This window comes from Nilaparvata lugens, chromosome 11, assembly GCF_014356525.2.
Source record: "Nilaparvata lugens isolate BPH chromosome 11, ASM1435652v1, whole genome shotgun sequence".
Taxonomy (NCBI): Eukaryota; Metazoa; Arthropoda; class Insecta; order Hemiptera; family Delphacidae; genus Nilaparvata; species Nilaparvata lugens.
The window spans coordinates 2,677,169-2,705,064 of record NC_052514.1 but is presented as its reverse complement, the minus strand read 5'-3'; the positions used below and the strand labels follow the sequence as shown (position 1 = coordinate 2,705,064).

Sequence of the window (27,896 nt, the reverse complement as noted above, 5' to 3'; positions counted from 1 at the left end):
TTAAAAACATCGATAAACTCTGAAAAAACATTGAAAAACATTGAAAAAACATTGAAGAACATCGAAAAACATCGTGAAACATCGAAAAGACATTGATAAACATCGAAAAACGATGAAAAAACATTAAGAAACATCGAAAAACATTGGAAAACACTGAAAAAACATTGAAATTGAAAAACATTGAAAAAACATTAAAAAACATCGAAAAACATCAAAAAACACTGGAAAAACATTGAAAAACATCGAAAAACACTGAAAAACATGAAAAAACATTGAAAAACATCTTAAAACATCCTGAAACATCGAAAAGACATTGATAAACATTGAATAACACTAAAAAAACATTAGAAAACATTGAAAAACATTGAAAAACGATGAAAAAATTGAGAAACATTGAAAAACATTGAAAAACACTGAAAAAACATTGCAAAACACTGGAAAAACATTGAAAAATCCGAAAAACATTGAAGAAACATTAAAAACATGAAAAACATTGAAAACCACTAAAAACATTGAAAAACTCGAAAAAACATTGGAAAACCTTAAAAACATGAAAAAACATCGAAAAAACATTAGAAAACATCGTGAAACATCGAAAAAACATTGATAAACATTGAAAAACACTGGAAAAACATTGAAAAACATCAAAAACGATAAAAAACATCGACAAACATTGAAAAACACTGGAAAAACATCGAAAGACATTGAAAAACATTGAAAAACACTGAAAAAACATTAAAAAACATTGAACAACATTGAAAAACACTAAAAAACATCGAAAAACACTGAAAAAACATTGAAAAACACTGAAAAACATCGAAAAACACTGAAAAACGTTGAAAAACACTGAAAAAACATTGAAAAACATCGAAAAACATTGAAAAACATGGGAAAACATTGAAAAACATTGAAAAACACAGAAAAAACATTAAAGAACATTGAACAACATTGAAAAACCTCACAAAACATTGAAAAACACTGAAAAATTAAAAAACATTGAAAAACACTGGAGAAACATTGAAAAACATTGAAAAACACTGGAAAACATTGAAAAACATCGAAAAACACTGGAAAAACATTGAAAAACATTGAAAAACACTGAAAACATTGAAAACATTGACACCATCGAAAAACACTGGGAAAACATTGGAAAAACATTGAACAACATTAGAAACATCGAAAAACACTGGAAGAACATTGAAAAACATTAAAAAACATTAAAAAACAATGAAAAAAACTGTAAATACATTGAAAAAACATTGAAGAACATCGAAAAACATCTAAAAACATCGTGAAACATCGAAAAGACATTGATAAACATCGAAAAACGATGAAAAAACATTAAGAAACATTGAAAAACATTGGAAAACACTGGAAAAACATTGAAAAAAATTGGAAAAACTTCGAAAAACATTGAAAAACACTGAAAAACATCGAAAAACACTGAAAAAACATTGAAAAACACTGAAAAAACATTGAAAAACATTGAAAAAACATTAAAAAACATCGAAAAACATTGAAAAACATCAAAAAACATTGGAAAAACATCGAAAAACACTGAAAAAACATGAAAAAACATTGAAAAACACTAAAAAACATTGAAAAACATCGAAAAACATTGGAAAACATTGGAAAACACTGTAAAAACAATGAAAAACATTGAAAAACATCGAAAAACACTGAAAAAACATTGAATAAAATAGAAAAACATCGGAAAACACTGAAAAAACATTGAAAAACATTGGAAAAACATTGAAAAAACATCGAAAAACACTGAAAAAACATTGAAAAACATTGGAAAAACATTGAAAAACATTGAAAAAACATTGAAAAACATCGAAAAACATCTAAAAACACTGGAAAAACATTGAAAAACACTGAAAAACATTGAAAAAACATTATTAAACATCAAAACACACTGGAAAAACATTGAAAAACATCGAAAAACATCGAAAAACACTGAAAAAACTTTGATAAACATTGAAAAACATTACAAAACTTTGAAAAACACTGAAAAACATCGAAAAACACTGGAAAAACATAGAAAAACATCGAAAAACGATGAAAAAACATTGAGAAGAATTGAAAAACATTGGAAACACTGAAAAAACATTGAAAAACATTGAAAAACATCGTAAAACGATGAAAAACATTGAAAAACACTAAAAAACATTGAAAAACATCGAAAAACATTGGAAAACACTGTAAAAACAATGAAAAACATTGAAAAACATCGAAAAAAACTGGAAAAACATTGAAAAAAATAGAAAAACATCGAAAAACACTGAAAAAACATTGAAAAACATTGGAAAAACATTGAAAAAACATCGAAAAACACTGAAAAACATTAAAAAACATTGAAAAAACATTGAAAAACATTGAAAAAACATTGAAAAACATCGAAAAACATCTAAAAACACTGAAAAAACATTAAAAAACACTGAAAAACATTGAAAAAACATTAATAAACATCAAAACACACTGGAAAAACATTGAAAAACATCGAAAAACACTGAAAAAAACATGAAAAAACATTGAAAAACATTAAAAAACATCGAAAAACATTGAAAAACATCAAAAAACACTGGAAAAACATAGAAAAACATTGAAAACATCGAAAAACGATGGAAAAACATTGAGAAGAATTGAAAAACATTGGAAACACTGAAAAAACATTAAAAAACATTGGAAAACACTGAAAAACATTGAAAAACATTGAAGAAACATTGAAAAACATATAAAAACATTGGAAAACTTCGAAAAACATTGGAAAACATTGGAAAACACTGAAAAACATCGAAAAAAACACTGGAAAAAAAATGAGATACACTCAAAAAAAACATTGAAAAACATTGGGAAAACATTGAAAAACTTCGAAAAACATTGAAAAACACTGAAAAAACATCGAAAAACATGGAAAAACACTAGAAAAACATTGAAAAACATTGAAGAAACATTGAAAAATATTGAAATACATTGAAAAACATTGAAAAACACTGAAAAAACATTGAAAAACATAGAAAAACATTGAAAAACATGGGTAAACATTAAAAAACATTGAAAAACACAGAAAAAACATTAAAGAACATTGAAAAACATCACAAAACATTGAAAAACACTGGAAAAACCTTGAAAAACACTGAAAACATTAAAAACATCGAAAAATACTGGAAAAACATTGAAAAACATTGAGAAACATTGGAAACATCAGAAAACACTGGAAAAACATTGAAAAACATCGAAAGACATTGAAAAAACATTGAAAAACTTTGAAAAACATTGAAAAACATTGATAAACATTGAAAAAACTGTAAAAACAATGAAAAAAGTTGAAAAACACTGAAAAAACATTGAAAAACATTACAAAACATAGAAAAACACTGAAAAAACATTGAAAAACACTGGAAAAAAATTGAAATACATCAAAAAACGATAAAAATTATTGAAAAACACTGGAAAACATTGAAAAACATCGAAAGACATTGAAAAACATTGAAAAACATTGAACAACATTGAAAAACACTAAAAAACATCGAAAAACACTGAAGAAACATAAAAAACATTGAAAAACATTGAAAAACACTGAAAAAACATTGAAAAACATCGAAAAACATTGGAAAAAACTGTAAAAACATTGAAAAACATCGAAAAAACATTAGAAAACATCGTGAAACATTGAAAAAACATTGATAAACATTGAAAAACACTGAAAAAACATTGAAAAACATCGAAAAAATATCAAAATACATTGAAAAACATCGAGGAACATTGGTAAAACATCGAGAAACATCGAAAAAACAATGAAAAACATAAAAAACATTAGAAAACATCGTGAAACATCGAAAGACATTGATAAACATCGAAAAACATTTAAAAACACTGAAAAAAACATTGAAAAACATTGGAAAAACATTGAAAAACAACGAAAAACATTGAAAACCATCTAAAAAAATTGAAAAACATCGAAAAACATTGAAAAAACATTGGAATACATTGAAAATCATTGAATAACATTGGAAAGCATCGGAAAAACATAGCAAAACATTGAAAAACATTTAAAAACTTCAAAAAACATTGAAAAACATTGAAAAAACATTGAATAAACATTGGAATACATTGAAAAAACATTGGAGAAACGAGCTTCCGTTGGAGTGATATGACCTCTTGAATACCCTCAACATCATCAAGCTAATTGAAAAACGAAAATCGATCAGTGAATATTAACTTTTTATTTGTCAGGAAAAAGAAGAATCTTTTAAACTATGCCTCCACATGGTCCTAGAAGTGAGGAATCCAAATATGTAGATGGAATAGAGGAATGAGCTTCACTTGGAGAGATATGACCCTTTTAATACCTTCAACATCAACCAGCTCATTGAAAAACAAAAATCGAACGGTGAATATAAACTTTCCCATTTTTCAAGAAAGGAAAAAATCATTTTGAACTATTCCTACTCATGCTCCTTGAAGCGTGTAATCTGAAGCTGCAAATGGATTGGAGAAATGAGCTTTCATTGAAGAGATATGACCTCTTAAGTACCTTCGACATCACCAAGCTCATTGGAAAACAAAAATCAATCGGTGAATATCAACTTTTTCATCTTTTAGAGAAGGGAAGAATCATTCTGAACCATACATCATAATGCTCCTTGAAGCGGGGAATCCGAAGCTGCAAACGGATTGAAGAAATGAGCATCCGTTGGAGAGATATCCTTTAGTACCTTCAACATCACCAAGCTCATTGGAAAACGAAAATCAATCAGTGAAAATAAACTTTTCCATTCTTCAGGGGAGGGGAGAGTCGTTCTAACTATGCCTACTTATGCTCCTTGAAGTGAGGAATCCGAATCAGCAAACGGTTTGGAAAAATGAGCTTCCGTTGGAAAGATATGACCTCTTGAATACCTTCAACATCATCCTGCTCATTGAAAAACGAAAATCGATCAGTGAATATTAACTTTCTATTTGTCAGGAAAGGGAAGAATAATTTAAACTATGCCTCCTCATGCTCCTTGAAGCAAGGAATCCGAATCTGCGAACAGATTGGAGAAATGAGCTCCCATTGAAGATATATGACCTCTTAAATACCTTCAACATTACCCAGCTTATTGAAAAACTAAAATCGATCAGCAAATATTAAGTTTTCCATTTTCCAGGAAGGGAAAGTATCATTTTGAACTATGCTGCCTTATGCTCCTTGTAGCGAGGGATTCGAATATGAATTGAGCTTCCGTGGAAGAGATATGACCTCTTAAATACCTTCAACATCAACCAGCTCATTGGAAAATGAAAATCGATGAGTGAATTTTCCCTTTTTTCCAACTTTTCCATTTTTCAGGGGAGAAAAGAATCATTTTGAACCATGCCTCCTCATGCTCCTTGGAGCGAGAAATTCGAATCTGCAAAGGGATTGGAGGAATGATCTCCCGTTGAAGAGATATAATGTCTCAAATAACTTCAACAACACCCAGCTCATTGAAAAACAAAAATCGATCAGCGAATATTAACTTTTCCATTTTCAGGGAAGGAAAGGATCATTCCAACTATGCCTTCTTATGCTCCTTGGAGCAAGGAATCCAGATCTGCGAATGGATTGGAGAATTGGGCTCCTGTTGAAAAGATATGACCTCTTAGATACCTTCAACATCACCCAGCTAATTAAAGAACGAAAATCGATCATGGAATATAAAGTCTTCCATTCTTCAAGGAAGGAAAAATTCATTTCAAAAAAGGCCTCCTCATACTCTTCGAAGTGAGAAATTCGAATCTGCGAACTGATTGGAGAGATGATCTCCCGTTGAAGAGATATAACGTCTTAAATACCTTCAACAACACCCAGCTCATTGAAAAACAAAAATTGATCAGCAAATATTGACTTTTCCATTTTTCAGGGAAGGAAAGAATCATTCTAAACTGTAAATCCCCATGCTCCTTGAAGCGAGGAATTTGAATCTGCAAACGGATTGGAGAAATGAGCTTCCGTAGGAGAGATATGACCTCTTAAATAACTTCAACTCAACCAGCTCATTGAAAAAAAAATCGATAAGTAATTTTTCAATTTTTCAAACATCTCCATTTTCAGGGAAGGAAAGGATCATTCCAACTATGCCTCCTCATGCTTGTACACCAGGGCCAATCAGATCCACAGTCACGCTACACGGGGAAATGGAAACCTGGTCCTGCCCGGGGTGAGATTGGAAAGATCCAGGAAAAGTTTTCCCATATCTGGCATCAGATTTTTCAATAGGCTACCTGATGAAGTAAGAGAGCTGCCTCTGGTGAGCTTTAAGAAGCGGGTCAAGTCATGGCTGGTCGCCAACCCGTTCTATTCCATTCATGAGTTTGACGAGTCTGACCCAAGCACTATGTAAATTGACTGTGTAAAGCACTAAGTAAATTGCCGACTGTGATAATAGAGTTTCTATGGTTTTAGTTTGTTCACGATTTATTGTAAAAGTAGGTATAGATTAAAATTAGAATAGGCTGTATAGACTGTGATAGAATTGAAGTTTAGTAATTGTTTATTGATATTTCTGTATTATTATTTATTATTTTCTTGTGAGAAACCGAATAGCTTTGAAGCCTGCTCTTGCACTGCATGTTGTGTATTATCTTTATTTATGTATTGTTATTGTAATTCTGTTAGAAATTTTATTGTAATGACATGGCCTAGTGTACTGTATGTATTTTCTGGCTGTAATAAAATCATTGAATCATTGAATCATTGAATCATGCTCCTTGGAGCAAGGAATCCAGATCTGCGAATGGATTGGAGAATTGGGCTCCTGTTGAAGAGATATGACCTCTTAGATACCTTCAACATCATCCAGCTCATTGAAAAACGAAAATCCATCAGTGAATATAACCTTTTCCATTCTTCAGGGAAGGAAAAAATCATTTTAAACTATGCCACCGCCTTATGCTCCTTTAACGATGAATCCAAATCTGCAAATGGATTAGAGAAATGAGCTTCCATTGAAGAGATATGACCTCTTAAATACCTTCAACATCATCCAGCTCATTGAAAAACAAAAATCGATCAGTGAATATTACCTCTTTTATTTTTCAGGAGAGGAAAGGATCATCTAGACTATGTCTCTTCATGCTCCTTGAAGCAAGGAATCCGAATCTGCAAACGGATTGGAGAAATGAGCTTCCGTTGAAGAGATATGACCTCATAAAATAACTTCAACATCACCCAGCTCATTGATAAACAAAAATCCATCTGTGAATATAAAACTTTTCCATTTTTCAGGGAAGAAAAGATTCATTTCAAACTAGGCCTTCTAATGCTCCTTGAAGCAAGGAATCCTAATCTGCAAACGGATTGGAGGAATGAGCTTCCGTTGAAGAGATATGACCTCTTAAATACCGCCAACATCACCCAGCTTATTGAAAAACGAAAATTGATCAGTGAATATTAACTTTTCCATTTTTCAAGAGAGGAGAGAATCATTTAAAAACATGACTCATCATGCTCCTTGAAGCGAGAAATTCGAATCTGCGAACGGATTGGTGTAAGGAGCTCCCGTTGAAGAGATATGACCTCTTAAATACTTCCAACATCACCCAGCTTATTGAAAACGAGAATCGATCATGCAAATATTAACTTTTCCATTTTTCAATGAAGGAAAGAATCATTTTAAACTGTGAATCTTCATGCTCCTTGAAGCGAGAAATTCGAATCTGCAAACGGATTGGAGAAATGAGCTTCCGTGGGAGAGATATGACCTCTTAAATACCTTCAACATCAACCAGCTCATTGAAAAAAAAATCGATAAGTGAATTTTCCCATTTTTCAGGGAAGGAAAGGATCATCCCAACTATGCCTTCTCATGCTCCTTGGAGCAAGGAATCCAGATCTGGGAATGGATTGGAGAATTGGGCTGCTGTTGAAGAGATATGACCTCTTAGATACCTTCAACATCACCCAGCTAATTAAAGAACGAAAATCGATCATGGAATATAAAGTCTTCCATTCTTCAAGGAAGGAAAAATTCATTTCAAACTATGTTTCCTCATGTTCCTTGATGCGAGAAATTCGAATCTGCAAATGGATTGGAGAAATGAGCTTCCGTTGAAGAGATAATATCTCTTATTATGACCTATATATATCTGTCATATTATGACCTCTTAAATATATTTTTTTATTATATTTCTTTATTTGGCAACGGTGCAAAGTTGGAAAAGGATAAAGCTGTCCACTTTGGTTAGCAGCACCAATCATGGTCAGGATGACTGAAAGCGTGAATCTCACTATAAAAAGTAGTGTAAACTAGTTTGGTCTAAATAATATACATATTTTGTTACTGACGATTTATTTTTAATTTCACCATAGTAGCAATGATATTGCTTGAGCTTTTTGGTGCTACATGTGTTACTTTCCTGTTCCAGGAATTGCTGCAGATCCCATTCCCTGGCAATATTGCCAGGCAAACTAAACTTCGGAGTCCAAATAATTTTCGAATTATGTGAAAATTCAATTTTGGATATTTATTTCTCTTTCTAATTAATTTCAATCTCACTCTAAGTTGGAAGCAAAAATAATTTAAGATATTGGATTTTGATTGGATCTCCCACATAGAAATTTCTCGGGAGTGTCTTTCCTAAGTAAATTTGGAAATTATAACTAGTTCATATAATTAAATTTTGCAGAAGCTATGTTTTTGTTTGTACTTTTTTACTGATAAATAACATTATTTATATAGTGTGACGGAGAAGATAGAGAATGGTTAGGGTACCCCATCCATTCTGCTACACCCTCAACAAAAATTTGCAACTATTTAGTTGTTAATTGAATTGACTCTAACATTAGATAGTGTATTCATTGTTGATTTGTTTTAATTAAACCATCCAACTTATTTAAATGTTTACTCCTAGAATATTATATTGAAGAAATTGTTCAGTTGAACGTATCTGATTCAATAAACTTATTTAATTTATTGCAATAAAATCACCCAAATAAACGAACAGACATAATAAATAAAGGCCAAACCACACAAAGTGCTTTTTCAGGCGTTTTCAGACGAGTCGGCAGGGCAAGAGTCTCTCCAATTGGCTGATTATCAGCTGATTCCCAAACGCCAACTCAATTAGCTTCTTGTCCCGCCGACTTTCTAAAACCATTCCTGTGGCTTGCCTCTTATTCTTTCAATTACTTAGTTAATTATACATTTTATTTTGATTACTTGATTATTCCTCTTTAAATGACCAGTATTCATACAGATTTACACTTGAATAATCTCAAAAAATGGGAATTTTTTATGTTATTAAAAAAGCTTATTAATTTTATTGAAATAAAATGAATAAGCTTATTGAATAAAATACCGATAACTTTCCAAGTGTTTATAATAACAAGAAAAATTCCCATTTTCTGAGATGATTTAACAAAAATCCATATGAATACGGGTCAATAATATGTCATCACATTGGCGAAATTCACTCCCATTCTTGAGTTATAAGCGTTTGAAGACGAGCAATTTTTCTGATTTGAGAGTGGAGGTAAGATTCTATGTTTGAGTGGATAACTCAGCCTGTATTGTAGCGAAACGTCTCTTAATAATATAGCACGACACTTGTTAGGTCAACCTCTATCCATAGCCCAAATATCATCCAAATGTGGGAAATGTAAGCATCTAAATGCTTATAACTCAATAATAGTAGCGAAATTCGCCAATGTGACGACATATTATGTTCCTCTCGTCAAGTACACAGAGTTTGAGCGATTTTAATTTTTGACCATTTTCGCAAAAATCCATAATGATTCATGGATTTCATGAAAAATGCAAATCTCCCAGATTTGGATGATATTATTCGAGCTGTGGATAGAGGTTGGCCTATCACGTGTCATGCTAATAATATGAGATGTTTCGCTACAATACAGAGTGAAACATGAAAAGTTTCGGATTGAGTTGACAAAAACTCGGATTGAAATCTTCTCTCTGAGTTGCAAAATCTACTCCTGTCGTAGGAGAGGATTAGGTCTAGAATTGGCAACCTTGCCGTCCTATCATTTCCAATCACTTTACAACTTGAATCTCAATGATATTTGATGATATCTGGACATTACACAAATAAAAACCAGTTAGCAGTTCGAAATTCATCTATTTCATTTCTTTCAAATATCACAACATACCCGATATAACATTATTGCTTATTTTTCAGTTGATCAATGACAAAATTCATGAATAATATAATGAAAAATGAAACAGATCTCAGAAATAAAAAAACTGTGTATATAAAAAATGAAACAGATCTCAGAAATAATATTGAAAACAGAGATTGACATCAAACTGTCATCAAATTTAAAATGGAATACTTCCCATTCAAGTTTTATCTGGAGTATTATGTAGAATCCCTAGTATATTTCAATTTTCTTAGCTGACACGTCCAAAGACAAGCAAATAAAATAAATGGACACTAGAAATTCTATAAATAATAAAAATATCTACTAGCCCTGTAGAAAATATAATATTCACGTTCAATTATTATAGATTATTATAGAATGAATATGATGTTAACTCTAGGATACACCAACATAACACTAGACATAGGAATAATATAAGAGTCGAGTATTGCCAATTTACAAGTTCTCAAAAAAACTGGCAATACATGTCAATAAAACTTTATAACGCTTTGCCTGAAAATATCAAAAGAATGAGCTTTAATAGTTACTGTAAATATTTGAAAAAAGTACTGGTCAATGAATGTTTATATAAAGTTGAAGATTTCTTTTTTAAATTGATGTTCTCTGTGTTATTAATGACGTTGTTGTAACATTTTAATGTTGTGTGACAATAAATAATTTGATTTGATTTAATTACTATATTACCCTCTTCGTACTTTAAAACACAACATTAAGGCCCGTTTCCGAGCTCGGGATTTAGCTAAGTTCTAGACTTTAAACAGCTGGAGTCAGAAAATTGGCTTTCCAAAACGTGGCGTAGTCGTAGTCATTGTCAAAGTCACGTTTAAATTGAATTTCGAAAAAACTATAAAATAGAGAGAAAATATTGTAAATTTTCAGCTATTTTGAATTAATTAGGAATGTTTCATTTCGTCAAGGAAAAACGTTTTCAATTATAGAAATGAGAACATAAAGATTTATTTTGCTGCAACTATTTACTGCGACTACGCCCCGTTTTGGAAAGCCAATTTTCTGACTCCAGCTGTTTAAAGTCTAGAACTTACCTAAATCCCGAGCTCGGAAACCGGCCCTAAATATAAGCACAACTAGTTTCTAGTTCAAGAATAGTTGTGCTTATAATTTAAAGAAGTATAAATAGTACGATAATAGTAATTTCTATAATAAACAACTCAATTAGCCCTATTAAAATACTTTCAATAGATAGTATTCATAATATGAAGTGATGAACATAACCTATTTTTGGTCAATTTCTAACCAAATTTGGGAAAGTAACAGTTTTAGGCTTTAAGCCTGTTGTTCCTTCCCCAATCATTCATAGTTGAGAATGATATGGTATTCATTAATGTATAAATAAATAAATAATTTTCAAGGAATAATGACAGTTAGAAGTAGGCCTAAATCTCAATACATTTTATTCTACTATACAACTTTGAATGTAGACAGTTTTCAGTGTACCAAGTGAAGTCGCAGAGTGCAACTGGAGAAATAGAATTATTTTGTTCTGAAAAATAAAAAGTCGTGGCATTTTGTATTACAAGCCGCCACCATAAGCGACCGTCAAAAAAATTAAATGATAATTAGACCTGCAGAATTTTGCAGTGCAAATTCACTTGATTGGAGCATTTTTCATAGATTTTCATATGATTAAACCTGTAGAATTTTGTTATGCAAATTCACTTGATTGGAGCATTTTTCATAGATTTACAGGTTACTTTTCCGAGTTTAGTTTGCAAGCTGCTTCCCTTCCATTGCGCCTCGCAACTGGACGATGTTTTCAGGTCGACCTGGAACAGAAATTTTCAAATATTTATGGAAAAATTGGCTGCAGCATTAAACATACTTTTTGGACGCTTACAATAAGGATGGTGATTAATAATAAGTAGCTAGAAGGGAGAGGAGGAAAAGAAGATGATGATGATGATGATGAAGTAGAAGGATGAAAAGAAGAAGAAGAAGAGGATGAAGAGGTTTCAGAGGAATGTCGCATCGATACATGGCAACTGGCAACACGTCAACTGTCAAACAAAATTGCAATCAATGCAGTGGAGGCGCACAAGTTCTCCCCAAAAACCCATGCAAACAATGTCGGCAAGGAAGATGATGGTAACTATTTTTTGGCACAGAAAAGTGTGATTTTGGTGGACTTCCTGGAAAGAGACACTACAATAAACTCTCAAAGGTATTGCCAAACTCTCCAAAACCTCAGAAGAGCAATTGAGGGGGGCAGAATACAAGGGGTCCAAGTGACATTTTTCATTTTTTTGAGTTAGCTACAGTAATCGATAGCTGAAAGTGGTAAAAATCTAGTATACAAGAGGTATAAGCGTAAGTCTAATCAGTGCTGACATCTGGTGTAAAATTTTCAAACTAAATTTCCAAACAGCTGTTTTTGATTAAACAAGGGGTCCAAGTGACTTGGATCCCTTGTTTACAGGACAAGGGTTGCTCGTATCCATCAAATCAAATTTAACCTTGATTAAGCCATGTCACCAAGCAAAAGATACCTCAAGAACCAATTAGCGAATCAGATAATATTGCAATGAGGTCATAATCATTGTTAAATTGCTGTTAAATTTGATAGATTTATGTGTAGCTTGACAATAGAGTTTTGTTTGGTGAACAAGGGGTACAAGTGATACTACTTATCACTATTTAGCTGATAATTGAGAAAGGAGAGCAATTTGAGACATGAAACTGTACGTTTGATTTGGTAAAAGTATACTGAATAGTTATAGGAATGGGTGAATATCATTTCTATATTCATTTCATGAATGAATTAATTAATGTAAGTAAACTTTAGGCTCAATTTTGTCGAAACTAACAATATGTCACTTGGACCCCTTGTATTATAACCCCTTCAATTCAAAGCAAGCGTAGAGGAATGTTGAGCTCTAAGATGTTGGCCAACGCCCGGCCAGTGCCACACAGCAAATGTCACTCGTGAGGTTGTTGAATGTTTCAAGTGGCAGTTGTTTCCTCCCAACCTGGCACCGAGCGACTTGCACCTATTCTCAGCATTCAACAAGTGACTGGCTATGTCTGCATTGTTTTGATGACTGCAACAAGAGGTAACCAAGGCCGAGTTCTTCGACAACGAAATTTCCAAGCTCGTTCATCGCCATCATAAATGCCTTGATTTGAATGGTGACTATCTAGAAAAGTAGTATTTGAGTGTGGCAATCATGTGTATATAATAGAATTTGTTTCCTATACTTAGTTCATTTTTATTCCAAAACGTAATCTACTTTCTGGATAGCCCTTGTAGATTTTATGACCTCAACCACATCTAACTACGGAGAAGGCGGTGATAGGAGAAAATCGACAACATCTACTGTCATTTCCACTCAATTTAAAATGTAAAACTCAATCAAAATGAGGGGCGAGGCGTGACTTTTTGGCTCAGTCATCTCCAGGAACAAATCAGTTGAAAGATTGAATGGAAGCTGCACCCCCTTCCCTACTTTAAAGATAAGGTTTCATTTAGGACGATTATTTATCGAGAAAGATAACATCTAGTATAAGATAAGCTTACTATTCAAAATCCTAGAGTTGAAAAGTCTAGAACTTGGCTAAATCTCAAGCTCGGAAACTGGCCCTCAAATTAATAAAAAAAACTGAAATGAAATTCTTTATTCTTTATTGATTCATACAACAAGTACATCATCAAAAATGACAGGGAGAGAAAAAATAAGGTAACCTTGTGCTATTCCTCTCCCAAATTTAGATAAGGTTACACACATAGTCCGAAATGGGTCAAGTCTTGTATAGTGAGGTCCATGTTATAATGGCAGTGGAGAAAGATAGAAAAACAACGTTGCCGATCCTCTGTCTTGTCAATGCCTTCTATAGACGGTAGCTGATACAGGTTTATTGATGTAATATTAACTGTTTATTCTCATTTAAAATAATCAATTATATTTTATTAAGAAAGAAATTATATTCAATAATTTCATAATTAATTTTAATGATTAAGATGAAATATTTTGTTGAATTATTATTAATTCTACATTGTTGAAAGACGATCTGGCTACAGAGCAAAGCGAGAAAGAGATGGCGCTATCTGATTTGTTGAACGATAGACAAGGATAGCTTTACCATTGCTAATCAAACACTGCCATTATAACGTGGACCTCACTAGCTTACAGTTGTTCACTTTAAAAAATTTTCAGTTTTTTACTGAATTATTTTTACAAAGTAGATTTTCAAATCCAACTTCTTCAAAACCAAAAATAGAAGAAATATTTGACATACGACGATTATAACGTTGACCACACTTTAGTATAGATGGATCTCAAAGAGCTGGCCCTTGCATTGGATGGCATCATCTCTTTTCACTGCATTTTTTGCTGTACACTTGAGGCCAAGCCACATAAGGCGGATGAGTCGGCAGGGCAGAAACCTCTAGGATTGGCTGATTCCCGAACGTCAACCCAATCGAAGAGCTCCCTGGCCTGCCGACTCAGCGCAAAAGTACCTGGAAAACTCTTCATGTGGCTTATCCCTAATATGCAACCTACCTGCAACTGTTCCCATATCTTCTTCTTAGGGTTGAGTACAGCATCTGGTTGTCGCGAACTTTCGTAGCCATCTACATGCACCCTGTCGCCGGCAGCGCTCCCAGCGGGAGGTAGAAGAGGCTCCACACACTTGGTGTCACCCTCCTCACTAAACACAGCACAAAACACAAAATATTAGCGAAAACAAACCAGGCTGAACAAAGTACAACGACAACTAATTACAAAAATCTGGTGTGGCGCACTCACACAACTTTCCTTGCCGTTATGAAAATTAATCACCTGACGCTAGTGTTCACGCGCATCTCAAGTCTACTTATAAACAAAGATCTGAGCCAGCTGGTGACAGGACAATAACGCTGGAGACACACGAGGTAGTGAATGATTTAATATAATCAACAGTTGCCAACAGTTTGCAATCATATTTATTTCGAATTTCGAGCTTATTATCAATTTTAGGTGAAAATGTTACGATAGCCTACATTAATTGTAGAGATTTTCATGCTCAATCTTTTCCACTTGAAATTGTTTGTTTTAATTGTATCTGAAGCCTGATAATTGGGAATCTAAAATCAAACTTTGCATAGATCAGGTGGAGCTCCTGAAATTTTTCAGATATGGGACTTGTGGCAGTTGATAGAGCTTATGAATGACTATTTTAGGTATAAATTTGATCAAAATCGTTGGAGCTGTTTTTGAGAAAATCGCGAAAAACCCTGTTTTTGACAACATTTTCGCCATTTCAGCCGCCAGCTTGGATTGCATTTGATCGAAATTGTTCGTGTCGGATCCTTATAGTGTAAGGACCTTAAGTTCCAAATTTCAAGTCATTCCGTTAATTGGTAGATGAGATGTACGCACGCACGCACACACACATACACACACACACACAACACACACACACACACACACACACACACACACCACACACACACACACACACACACACCACACACACACACACACACACACACACACACACCACACACACACACACACACACACACACATACAGACCAATACCCAAAAACCATTTTTTTTGGACTCAGGGGACCTTGAAACGTATAGAAATTTGGAAATTGGGGTTCCTTAATTTTTTTCGGAAAGCAATACTTTCATTACCTATGGTAATAGTGCAAGGAGAGTAAAAATATTTCTCACTAATCAAATTTAGAAGTTGACATTCGCATGTTTTCTTAACAAAATCATGCTTTCTTAACAAATTAAACAGATGGTGATATTCACCAAATAGTCGACCAAATAGTCAAAGTTAACTTAATTAACCCACTCTGTCCTAGCAGGCTTAGCTGAAATCCAATTCTTCAATTATTCCCACAAAGTAATGTCCGTGCAAACTTGGACAACTCCATTTTCTAAGCCCTTGACGCTTGACGCTCAGACGCGTCCTCTGACCACGCCAAGCCACGCTCCACTTTCAGTGTGTTTGTACCCTAAGATTCAAAGTGGTGGGGGAACGCTAGCGTGACGTCACGTGTAGTATCATATTTGAACTGATAGAGTAACCAGACGAGCATACAGCTTATTCACTACAGCTTCAAATACATCGTCGTTTAACACCCTTGGCTGGAACTTTAAAATTCTCTGTACTTAAAGCGAATGAATCACTGATTCTAATGATGTAGCTAAATATACCAATTTCAACTTTTTTTTTCAATTCAATTCAGTTTATTTCCAAAAAACATAATACACGAATAAGAAATACAATATACAACATATTTTGGAATCCCCCTACTAGACTATCCATCTGTGTGTAGGGGAGGAGTTCCACTTTATACATAATAAGCTTAATCTGCTCATAAAAGTAAATAATAGAGAATACACTTATATTATGGATGTATTATTAATATTCTGATTATAAAATAGATAATATATTGTGCTGATGTATATTTAAGAATGAGTATGTAGGAATAAGTATATTTAATACCTTGATTGATTAAAAGAATAAATAAAGAAGAAAAAACAATATTTTTTTTGAAGACCGCAGTGGCAGGGATTCCAGAAATTCTCAGAAGAGAGAATGAAAAAAAGCATAAACCACAAAGGCAAAACAGTCAAATCGGTTATATCAATGATAAAATAAATACCAATCAATTGTCTGGAAACCATGAAGTCGTGTTGGTCACCAAGCATAACGAGATTGGAGTAGTTCTTCTGAAGCTTCCTAACCAATCTGGTACAGCCACCTGTCCACCCTCTTCCTAAACACTACCAAACTAAATGCCTCTGCTTCCCTAATCACCCCTGGCACATTTCTGTACAAGATATGGGCCAGGTATGAAGGATTTGTCAGTTCAGAGCCGTGAGTCAGCTGAGGTATCTCAAAGCTGTAATTGGATCTGTGGCGAGTTGAGTAGCTATGGTTAACTGTTTCTCCCAGAAGTTCAGTTTTGTATTTTTTTATGTGGATCAACAAGGATTTAATAGAAAGTTGTCTAACATTCAGTACGGGAAATTCGATAAATAACTGTATCGTTGGGTATCTAAAGTATCTCTTTAAAATTGTTTTTATAATTGATCTTTGGGTGACTGCGAGAGGCTCAATGACTGAGGAGGAAGCCCCTCCCCAAGCTAGAATTCCATATAGTATTATAGATTGGACATAGGCAAAGTAAACTACTTTGCACTGATCCACACTCAGAACATTACTAAGCTCTGAAAATGCGTGAAGCAGCTTTCTGAGCCTATTCTTAGCACACTGGACATGTTGTACCCAACTCATCTTGGAATCCAAGACAACGCCCAGGTATTTGTAATGATCAACGCGCTCAATCATACTACAATTACATCCAGCAGACCTGGGATTATTACAAGAATGCATCGTTGGTATTAGAGAGCCTGGATCAGCTTGATTTCTTGTAACTATTGGCATAAACTTCGTTTTTTCCACATTTACTGTAAGGCTATTGTGATCAAACCAGTTCTTTATTTTTGACAAATCAATTGAAGCACTCATGTAGGCCTACTTACTCCATACTTCATTCAATTGGAAGGTGAAACCCATTGGTTAAGCCTTATATATATATATATATATAATATATATATATATATATTGGTCAAGTATTAAATTGAAGATTATTTTTAGCATAAAAGGATACAGTATTAGATGCAAAGGCAGAATACTGTATCCTTTTATGCTTAAAATAATCTTCAATTTAATCCTTGACCAATATATAAGGCTTAACCAATGGGTTTACCTTCACAAGCAATATTCTTATCAATTTAAGTCAAAATAGAATAGCTCATTAGTCTTCAACTAGGTGATATAAATATCAAAAAAATAAAAATTTGAATGTTCCTTGAAAGTTGATGAATGAGACAGATTAAATCCCTCTACTTAAGCCTTCAACCCAATTACTGTTCATTGCTTCTTTATACTGGGAAACAGTCTCTTTGTAAATTCTTGCAACATATTTCAGGGCTTCTTTTTCCTGTGTGTTCAACAAGGTACCCTCATCATTTTCTTCAGAACGGCACCTTAATATTTGTCTTCATCGTATCTAATCTAATTTCTTCTTCTGCTTCTTGAAAAGCAGTTTTCAGAATCACTTTTGAACAACTAAACTACGACATAGCAGTCAGGTATTTCTAAATAAAAGCTATTAGCTTCTACTCACATTAGTGGAGCGCTTTCGGACACTAGGCCCTTCATCTACACGAGTGTAGAAACTACTCCACTAATGTGAGTGGAAGCTAATAACTTTTATTTATACCTGACTGCTATTTAGTAATTTAGTTGTTCAAAAGTAATTATTAACAAGCAGTTCGTTATGGAAACAAACATTGAAGAGTAATTTTCAAAGTATTGTACCAGTCAAAAAATGATACATCTTCTTTCTACATTGCTTCCAATGGAAATAGAGGAAAGATTTGCCCCAATAATTAAAAATTTTAATCTACTCTTGAATTCCACACACCACTCTACTCGACAGTCAATCATAATAATATACACACAGCGGTGTATAAATTGACTCGCAAGATGTATCTTTATTCGAATTTTTCACTTTTGGCGTAAAATTTTAAGCAACAGCAAAATTAGTTGCATCCCGACGCATATTCATATATTCATAAATAGTGGGGCCACATTTTCTTAGATCAGCAAATAATTAACCAATTGTATTAATACTTTATAAATAATTGTATAGCTTAATATGCTTTTTCTAATCATGACTATATTTTGAATGAACTCCTCTGGTCGTGTTGTACCCTCGACCAGAGAAATAATAATAATTATTATTATTAATCATTATAATATCAGATTAACCCATAAATCGATCTTGATAGACCAATGGATTGCAATAAACTGATAAACCGATCCCGATAAATTCGATGCATTGCAATATTTGCATTCATATTATGCACTGAACCATAGCCACCTCTAATCATGCTGGGGTGCTGGAATCCAACACATGGTCTACAACCGTACTACAGCCTACGTCACGGCTGCAGTTCCCCCACTCAAATGGCATGTCAACTCCAATACAACAGATGAGTGACTAACCTAACCTAACTTTGATTTGAGATGATCAATGATCTATAGCAGGGGTCTCCAACCTTTTTTTATCCAAGGGCCACATTGTTAATTCTTGAGAGGCTTAGAGGGCCAATAACAAGGATGTATGTAGAATTTGACTTGAGGGACCATTTTCTAATATCTCGCAATGATTGATCGCTGCTTGTTTACAGCTAATTTTACACTTATTAAGAAATGGAGTGGCAAGTAAGAAAAGATTACTGAACACACAGTTGTTGTCAAAGAAGTGTATAAATATATATTTTTAAAAATCGGTTGCAATAACTCGCGGTGGGCCGGATGTGGCCCGCGGGCCGTAGGTTGGAGAGCCCTGATCTATAGTGAGGTCCACATTATAATGACAGTGGAGAAAGATAGGAGAACAACGTTGCCGATAATCCGTCTGGTCAATGCCTTCTATAGACGGTAGCTGATACAGGTTTATTGATGTAATATTAACTGTCCATTCTCGTTTAAAATGATTAATTTTATTAAGCAACAAATTATATTTTTAAATAATTTCAAAATGAATTTTCATAATTGAGATGAAATATTTAGTTAATTAATGATCAATTCGAAATTGTTCAATCTGACCACAGAGCAAAGCGAGAAAGAGATAGCGCTATCGGCTTTGTTGAATGATAGACAAGGATAGCAGTACCATTGCTAAACAAACACTGCCATTATAACGTGGACCTCACTATAAAAAGGGAGGGCTTTGTCGAATGATAGACAAGGATAGGAACACCGATTTTTTTTATCAAATTCAGCCATTATAACGTGGACCTCACTATAGAGAACTAATTTGAGGTGAATTATAAATTTATGAATGACTTACACAGAGGCGCAGAGCACCATTCCCTGCGATTCGACTCCCCGCATTTTGGCCGGTTTCAAATTGCATAGCACGACCACCATTCTATCCTGCATCTCTTCTATGGGCACATACTTCACCAGGCCACTCACTATAGTACGCGGCTCCTCTTCACCTGTACAATAAAAAACAACATGTGCAGGATAAACTGGACAATCCATAATATATAATAAAGAAAAGAATTGACTTATACACATTATAATGTTTCATTTCAACAAAAAAAGCAAAATTTACAGACTTCTATAACGGTATACAATACAACACAGCATGAATATTATGCATACAGTGCAAAGTAAAGATAAAATAAAATAAACAATACTAATGACAACATTGTAAACAAATAAATACGGTACAGATATCACACTTCTAACAATTGTAAGACAATAATAAATATTATTTAGAATTGAATTTAGTACAGTTGCACTATGTAGCAGAAGATAATTAATGTACAAGATAAAATATTAGGGGTATTCACAATGTTGGAGTTAGCTGGCTAAGTCGAGCTATTCGCTAACTCCCTCTATTTGCTAAGTTTGTGTTAACTCAATGCTATAGTGGCACATTAGAGAAAAGTTAACAGACGAGATAGCAGATAGCGCAGGTTTCAGTCCGCTAACTCTGTTAAAACGGCGGCCATATTTTGTAGCAAAAGTGACGTTATAATCTTTGAGTTAGGTACACTAATTATCCGCTTGGACCGCTATTGCAGTTAGCTTATGGCAGTTGCTTTTAGATGGGGCATTTACAGTCCAGAGTTAGCAAATAGCACTTTAGCTGGCTAAAGCAACATTGTGAATAGCCCTACTGTGTGCAAATAACCTTATTAACAAGGTCACGTCTGCATTAAAGGAGCATCATTGAACAGAAATAAAGTTCTTCAAAGTAAGCATAAAAGTAATTAAAAAAATTGAGAAAAACAAAGTTTTACAATCTAAAATCTGGTTTGGAACTAGCTGAAAGACAAAAAATCTATCCTCAATAACAAAAAATAAATCACTGATACAAGTGAGGTGGTCAGGTGAAAAAACCAATAGTTTTAATAAATAAAATGAATAAATAAATAATTAATAAATTTATTTCTTAAAAAATTACAAACAAGCAATTAAAACATGAAAAGTACACAATATCTAAAATACAATACAATACTATAAAAAATATAGAATTTAATTGTATTGGAAATTAACCTACTCAACTATGGGAAACCCATGTACTAGAGTAGGTGTTAGTAGTAGTAATAGATTGTGGGTGGGGGTGCAAACAGCAAATAAGTTGGGTAAGTGAGCTCACATATTGTTTGAGATTATGTTTTCTATATGATGTCCTCCAGTTGAAATAATCAAGTTCTTAGCGGCAGTTTTGAATCTTGTTGGGTTTTCTATTGACTTGATTTGTGCAGGAAGTAGATTGTGGAGTTTTGGTGCTGAGTGGTTAAAGTGTCGTTGATATATTGCCTTCCTAGCCACGTTCCTAAAAAGAAGGTTTCTGTTTCTTGTGTTATGACTGTGGTTCCTATGTTGAAAGCTTTCCGGGTTGACATAACATAACATATACATGTAGAATCGACATCCAAACAACATACACAGAATCCAGCATCTTTCGTGTCGATTTCTATAAGTTAGGGTTTCAGTATTTTTTATGATGCGTGCCCATCAGTATTCCCCATTTTAAAACTAAATTTATAAAAAATGATTAAATGAACTGAATAATGCTAAAGAAATTATAATACTCTCGATTGAATAGAATTAGTTTTGAAATAGTTGAGAAATATTTTTATCAGATGGAAAGATTATCACGGAACTGGATAATTTCTCATATGGGATACAAATTCAAACGTAAACTGAGTTTATTAACATAAGTGAGATTTTGGTCTTGGAGAAAACAAATAACAGTTTTTAAGAGTAAATATTATGATTCAACTGTGAATTGTGATTCAACTGAATCAACAGAACAGGTGACATCAGATACTTGTGAATGAGAAAACTTCGTGAGGTCTACTGTTCACAGAACTACTGGAAGGCCTGTTTTAAATTTTTCAAGATTATATTACGTCAAGTTTTCAGTTTGTTAAGTTTTTAATTAGACCCGTACTCCGTAACCCGTTTACCTGCTAGTATTTTGAATAAAATTGACTTGATATTGTTATCATAATTATGATATTGAAATTATGGAGTAATAAACGAAACTAGTATCTTAAATTGTTTATCAGACTCTCCGATTGGCTGGTTCTCGACACGCCAACCCAATCAGAGAGTTTCCTGTCCTGTTGCGCCGAGCCGACTCGTCTGAAAAAACGCCTCGTATGTTTCGGCCCTTACCTAGATCGATGTGTTCTACGTAGAGAGCATCTGCATCAGGATGTTTGTCGACTTTAACAATTTTGCCAACTCTCACGTCCAATCGGCTGGGATCTATGGCGTCGTTCGTAGCCGTGCCACCACCCCCGCCTATCAAATTACATAAAATTACATCAATAAATTGCAATAATAAACTGCTAACAACAATAATATTGATATCTAAAACAGAAATAGCAATAAAAATCTGGTGTGGTACTGACACTCACACAACTTTCCTTGCTCATTGAACTGTAAGCCTCATTCTCAAACGAGAATAATTTAGGGGAATAACATAATGACGATTGGCGGTAACATATTTCAAACTACGATGATTGTTTTCAGAGTTCTTTTTCCTTTGTGTAAATTGTGAAATTCGATTATTTTTTTCTAAAGTCGTCAAAACAGCTGTTCTACAGATGAAATATCTCGACTATGTGTTCTTTTTATAAACTGCTCTACCTACCTACCTCAAGCACGAGAAGGAGGTTACAAAGTATATTTCTCTAGGATGGGGTGGACCCCCCATTAGTTTCTCAGGAAGGGGACTCATGCCAGTTGATAGAGCTGATAAATAAATATACAGGGTATGAATTTGAAAAAAAATCGGTCAAGTCATTTTTGAGAAAATCGTGAAAAACATGTTTTTTAGTTATGAATATTATTCATTTTTCTTAAGAATATTACGGAACTCCTGCAATTTTCCAAGAAATGAGACTCATGTCAGTTGATAGGGCTTATAAATAGCTATCCATTATATAAATTTGAAGAAAATTGTTAGAGCCGTTTTCGAGAAAACCGTGAAAAACATGGTTTTTTAGTAATTATCCCCATTTTTCCGCCATCTTGAATTTAATTTTATTGAATTTCTTATTGTCGGATCCTCATGGTATAAGGACCTTGAATTTGAAATTTCAAGTCAATCAGATGATTAGGAATGGAGTTATGGTGTTCACAGACATACACACATACAGACCAATACCCAAAAATCATGTTTTTGGACTCAGGGGACCTTGAAACGTATAGAAAACTTAAAATTGGGGTATCTTAATTTTTTTTTGGAAAGCAATACTTTCCTTACCTATGGTAATAGGGCAAGGAAAGTAAAAATAGGTACCTATCTATCAGTGGCGAATATAGAATATATATATTTTTTCAAGGTTAATGTAAGGTTTAAACCTGGTTTTCATTAGTAGAGTTAGGGCCGTTTGCACAGTCAAAGCTTGAACTCGATTTAATCAGCTGGTGACTTAAACTAAAAATGAAACACGTAATAACAAACTAGACTTGATTTGTATTTAATCTAGTTTAAAATGAAATTTAGTTTAAACAGTCACTGTGCAAACAGCCCTTAGTGGTAGAGTTCCCTGGGCAAGTACCAACTAATGAAAACGTTCATGATGTAGTACTAGTTTTCAGTGGCATAGAGTGGGATACTACTCTACCACTTGCCTTCCCCCACCACCGCTTCTCACTCTACTCTACCACTACTATGCTAATGAAAACAGTCTTGAGCTAGTAGAGTCGTGTCGTAGGCTATCAAATTTAAGAAGTATTGTCATCTATTAAAAAGTATCAATAATTTATTAAAGTGATAATTCGACTGAGTCACTGTCGATGTTGTAGAACCGTTATATAATGGAATACAAACACACATATATCATCAAATTCCACGAAACCATGGTCCTGTACAAAATAAAACTGTAGAATTTGATGATATAAGTGTGTTTTTATTTCAAAGTATTTAAAAATTCTTATATGCTATAATACAATAAAATTTTTTCAGAACAAAAACACCATTAAAATACTTAATTTAAACATAAATGATAACACTTGAAATACATAAGTGTTAAAGTGTTAATTTATTAAAAAGTATTGACATTTTAAGGTTAGTTCTGTTCATTAGACAACACACTTTACCTACTATTCGCAATTGTAGCCAAAACAGTTACTCGACCAAGTATTAGAGTAGAGTTAGTATGTCACTTTACTCGACCACTAACTCTACTAGTGAAAACCAGGCTTAACCGCCACAAAATTTGAAACTTTCTCTTTCCATTGGTATAAAGATTGTTCATTTAGGATTGGTACTGGTTAGTAATAAATCAATATTAAAAATGGCTCCATCATTTAGAATAATATTATAGATTATCTACAGTGAGGTCCAAGTTACAATGGCAGTGTTTGATTAGCAATGTTAATGCTATCCTTGTCTATCATTCAAAAAAGCGGATAGCGCTATCTCTTTCTCGCCTTGCTTTGTTGCCAGATTGTCTTTTAAAAAAGTAGAATTAACGATTAAGTAACAAAATATTTCATCTTAATTATGAAATTATTCAAAAACAAAATTCCTTGCTTAATAAAATATAATCGATCATTTTAAACGAGAATGAACAGTTAATTACATCAATAGACCTGTATCAGCTACCGTCTATACAAGGCATTGACAAGAAAGAGGATCGGCAACGTTGTTCTGCTATCTTTCTCCACTGCCATTATAACGTGGACCTCACTATATGTATATTTATTAATTGAATCCATTCATTATGATGTTATTCAATTCGGGCAGAGGTGTCAGCAGTGTGGTTATGGTGCGATGTCGGGCTACTGATCAGTACAGCTCTGAAAGCTTCTATTTGCTTCAATAGCGCTTCAGTCGACAGATGGTCTTTGTACGCATTGTAAAACGCATCTTACTGGCTGTGCGCATGCGTGCCGTCAGTCTTACTTTGTACATGGAATCTCTACGGAAAAGACAAGCGCGACTGACGTATGCACAGACGGTCGGTAGAGCTCTGTAACCGGCCTTAGAATAACATTATAGATGATCTAGTTGAATCTGCACAGGTTGTTATCACCTTGTTTGGCCTGAGCAGGTTGCTGTTTCTTGCCTGCCGGTGGCGGATAGGCGGACGCAGCCAAGGCCTTCAGTTCGGGTGCCTCGAAAGTTCGACGTATCGGCTCCAACAAATCGTTGATGTATCGTTCGGTTGCCGCTTTCAAATCGGCCGGATGCAGTTGCGACGTCGCAAAGCAAGCGGCCAGTTCGTCGTAAGTCGCAAACGACAAATTGCCTCCGTTCTTATCGTCGCGGTGGATCTCGAACTCTGAAATCGAATCGAAAATCAACTAATTACAAGTTTATCCGTCATAAAATAACATCAAGGGCCGGTTTCCGAGCTCGGGATTTAGCTAAGTTCTAGACTTTGAACAGCTGGAGTCAGAAAATTGGCTAACTGAAACGGAGCGTAGTCGTAGTCATTGTCAAAGTAACGTTTAAATTAAATTTCGAAAAACTATAAAATTGAACACAAAATAGAATAAAGAGAAAATAGTGTAAAGTTTCAGCTGTTTTGAATTTAGGAATGTTTCATTTCGTCAAGGAACATTTCCAATTATAGAAATGAGAAAATAAAGATTTATTTTGCTGTAACTATTTACTGCGACAATGCCCCGTTTTTGAAAGTCAATTTTCTGACTCCAGCTGTTTAAAGTCCAGAACATAACTAAATCCCGAGCTCAGAAATCGGCTCTAAAATTGAATAGAATGCATTTGAGGAAATACAAAATGAGAATATATTATTTTTCACTAAGAAACAGTAGAACACAGATGGAAATAGATTATAAGTTGCATTTGTTCAAATGCTAACTAATGAATAAATAATTATTATTTAACGAAAATCACAATTAAATGCTGTAAATCACCCCGAAGACTTCTGCTACTGCAAATATTGACAACAGGATAAACAGCTAGATGGAAATTCGATGAGCGCTACTATACGAAAATTATTTGTCAGCCCGGGAATCGAACCCGGTACCTCCTAATTGCCGGTCAGGAATGCTTAGCCTTACACCAAACTGACAATCTCTAGATAGCAGCGCTCATTTTATGAGAAGCCAATACGCCTGATTTACAGCATTTAATTGGGATTTTGGTTTAATAATAATTAAAATAGTATAAAATTGAAAAACATTTTCTCGCGATAGATTTAGAATTCTGAAATTAAATCGAAAATAGATTAAGTATATCTTCAATCGCCATAAAATTGAACAGAATGCAATGAAAATTACTCACTTTTATTTTAAGGAGCTACTGAAAGTAACATCAAGTCCCCTTTTATTTTACCACAAAATAACTACAGTATGGTCCACGTTATAATGGCAGTGCTTGATAAGCAATGGTATTGGAATCCTTGTCTATCATTTAACAAAGCGGATAGCGCTATCTCTTTCTCGCTTTGCTCTGTTGCCAGATCGTCTTTTAACAATGTAATATTAATAATTAATTAACAAAATATCTTAATTATGAAAAATCATTATGAAATTATTGAAAAATATAATTCCTTGCTCAATAAATTATAATTGATTATTTTAAACGAGAATGAACCGTTAATATTACATCAGTAAACCTGTATCAGCTACCGTCTATAGAAGGCATTGACAAGACAGAGGATCGACAACGTTTTTCTCCTATCTTTCTGCACTGCCATTATAACGTGGACCTCACTATAGATTTAACTATACTTCATGTGTCATTTATACTTAAAAATAGCTCTTGAAGAGTTCTTCTTCTACTTCTTCTTCCTCTCCCCTCTTCACCGCCTCATTCTTTTTCCTATTCTCCTCCTTCTTCTTCTTCTTCTTCTTTCGTGTCTGGGGGCACACAGAGTCGAATACTATTCCAAAATCAGCTGCAGAAACTACTTTGTGATTTTCTAAAATAATATCCTCCATCGTGCAATGTATTTTCATATTAGGACAGGTGATGAGGTGTTCATAGTTTCGAGTCATTGCACATTGGCACATTGCATCCTCACTATAATCCCATCTCACAGCTGCAGCTCCGACCTGTCTCTCATCTCAAACGAATCAAGGACTTCCATGTAGTGTATGACAGATGGAAACCGGCAGTTCCTTCCTCTTTTAGTTCCATGATGGCTTGATGGTTTCAAACTAGTTGTGTTGTGATGAAATAGAAGGGTACTTGATATATTCTATTGTGCTTCTATGCTATAGTGAGGTCCACGTTTTAATGGCAGTGTACGGTTGATAATAGTGTTGCTATTCTTGTTTAACATGCAACAAAGCAGATAGCGCTATCTCTCTCTAGCTTTGCAATGTTGTCAATTTGCCAGAAATATTTCATTTTTACATGTGTCAGTGACTGTACAGATGTAAACAAGCAATTCTCAGCCGCCATTTTTTTACCATTCTAAAAAAATACTTCAGTACACAAGTCGTATAACTGATTTGAAATGTATTTTTGAATAAATGAAATAATTTTTAGATATTACCGTATGAGAAACACAAATTATAATACCTGAAATGACACTTTAAAAGTCGACAACTTGACATCCTAGGCCCGGTTGCACAAAAGCCGGTTGAATTTTAACCGTAGTTAATTCCACGAGTACCAATCAGAGAAGGCCTTTTTGATAAGACGGCTTCTCTGAAAGGTTCTCGCGGAATTAATCATGATTAAAATTTAACTGGCTTTTGT

At 33.8% G+C, this 27,896-nt stretch overlaps 1 protein-coding gene across 1 annotated transcript in view; it reads right to left on the bottom strand.

Moving 5' to 3' along the window:
- Window positions 1-11,284: 11,284 nt before the first annotated feature.
- The window catches only part of LOC120353521 (tyrosine--tRNA ligase, cytoplasmic-like), a 23,423-nt gene continuing 6,811 nt past the window's right edge, over window positions 11,285-27,896 (bottom strand). Inside the window, exons 4-8 of the mRNA XM_039437414.1 lie at window positions 25,255-25,503; window positions 22,382-22,510; window positions 20,031-20,181; window positions 14,665-14,812; window positions 11,285-11,931 (exon numbers count right to left, since the gene is read on the bottom strand). Coding sequence (XP_039293348.1) covers window positions 11,821-11,931; window positions 14,665-14,812; window positions 20,031-20,181; window positions 22,382-22,510; window positions 25,255-25,503 — 788 coding nt within the window. The 3' untranslated portion in view covers window positions 11,285-11,820. The remainder of the gene's footprint in view (window positions 11,932-14,664; window positions 14,813-20,030; window positions 20,182-22,381; window positions 22,511-25,254; window positions 25,504-27,896) is intronic.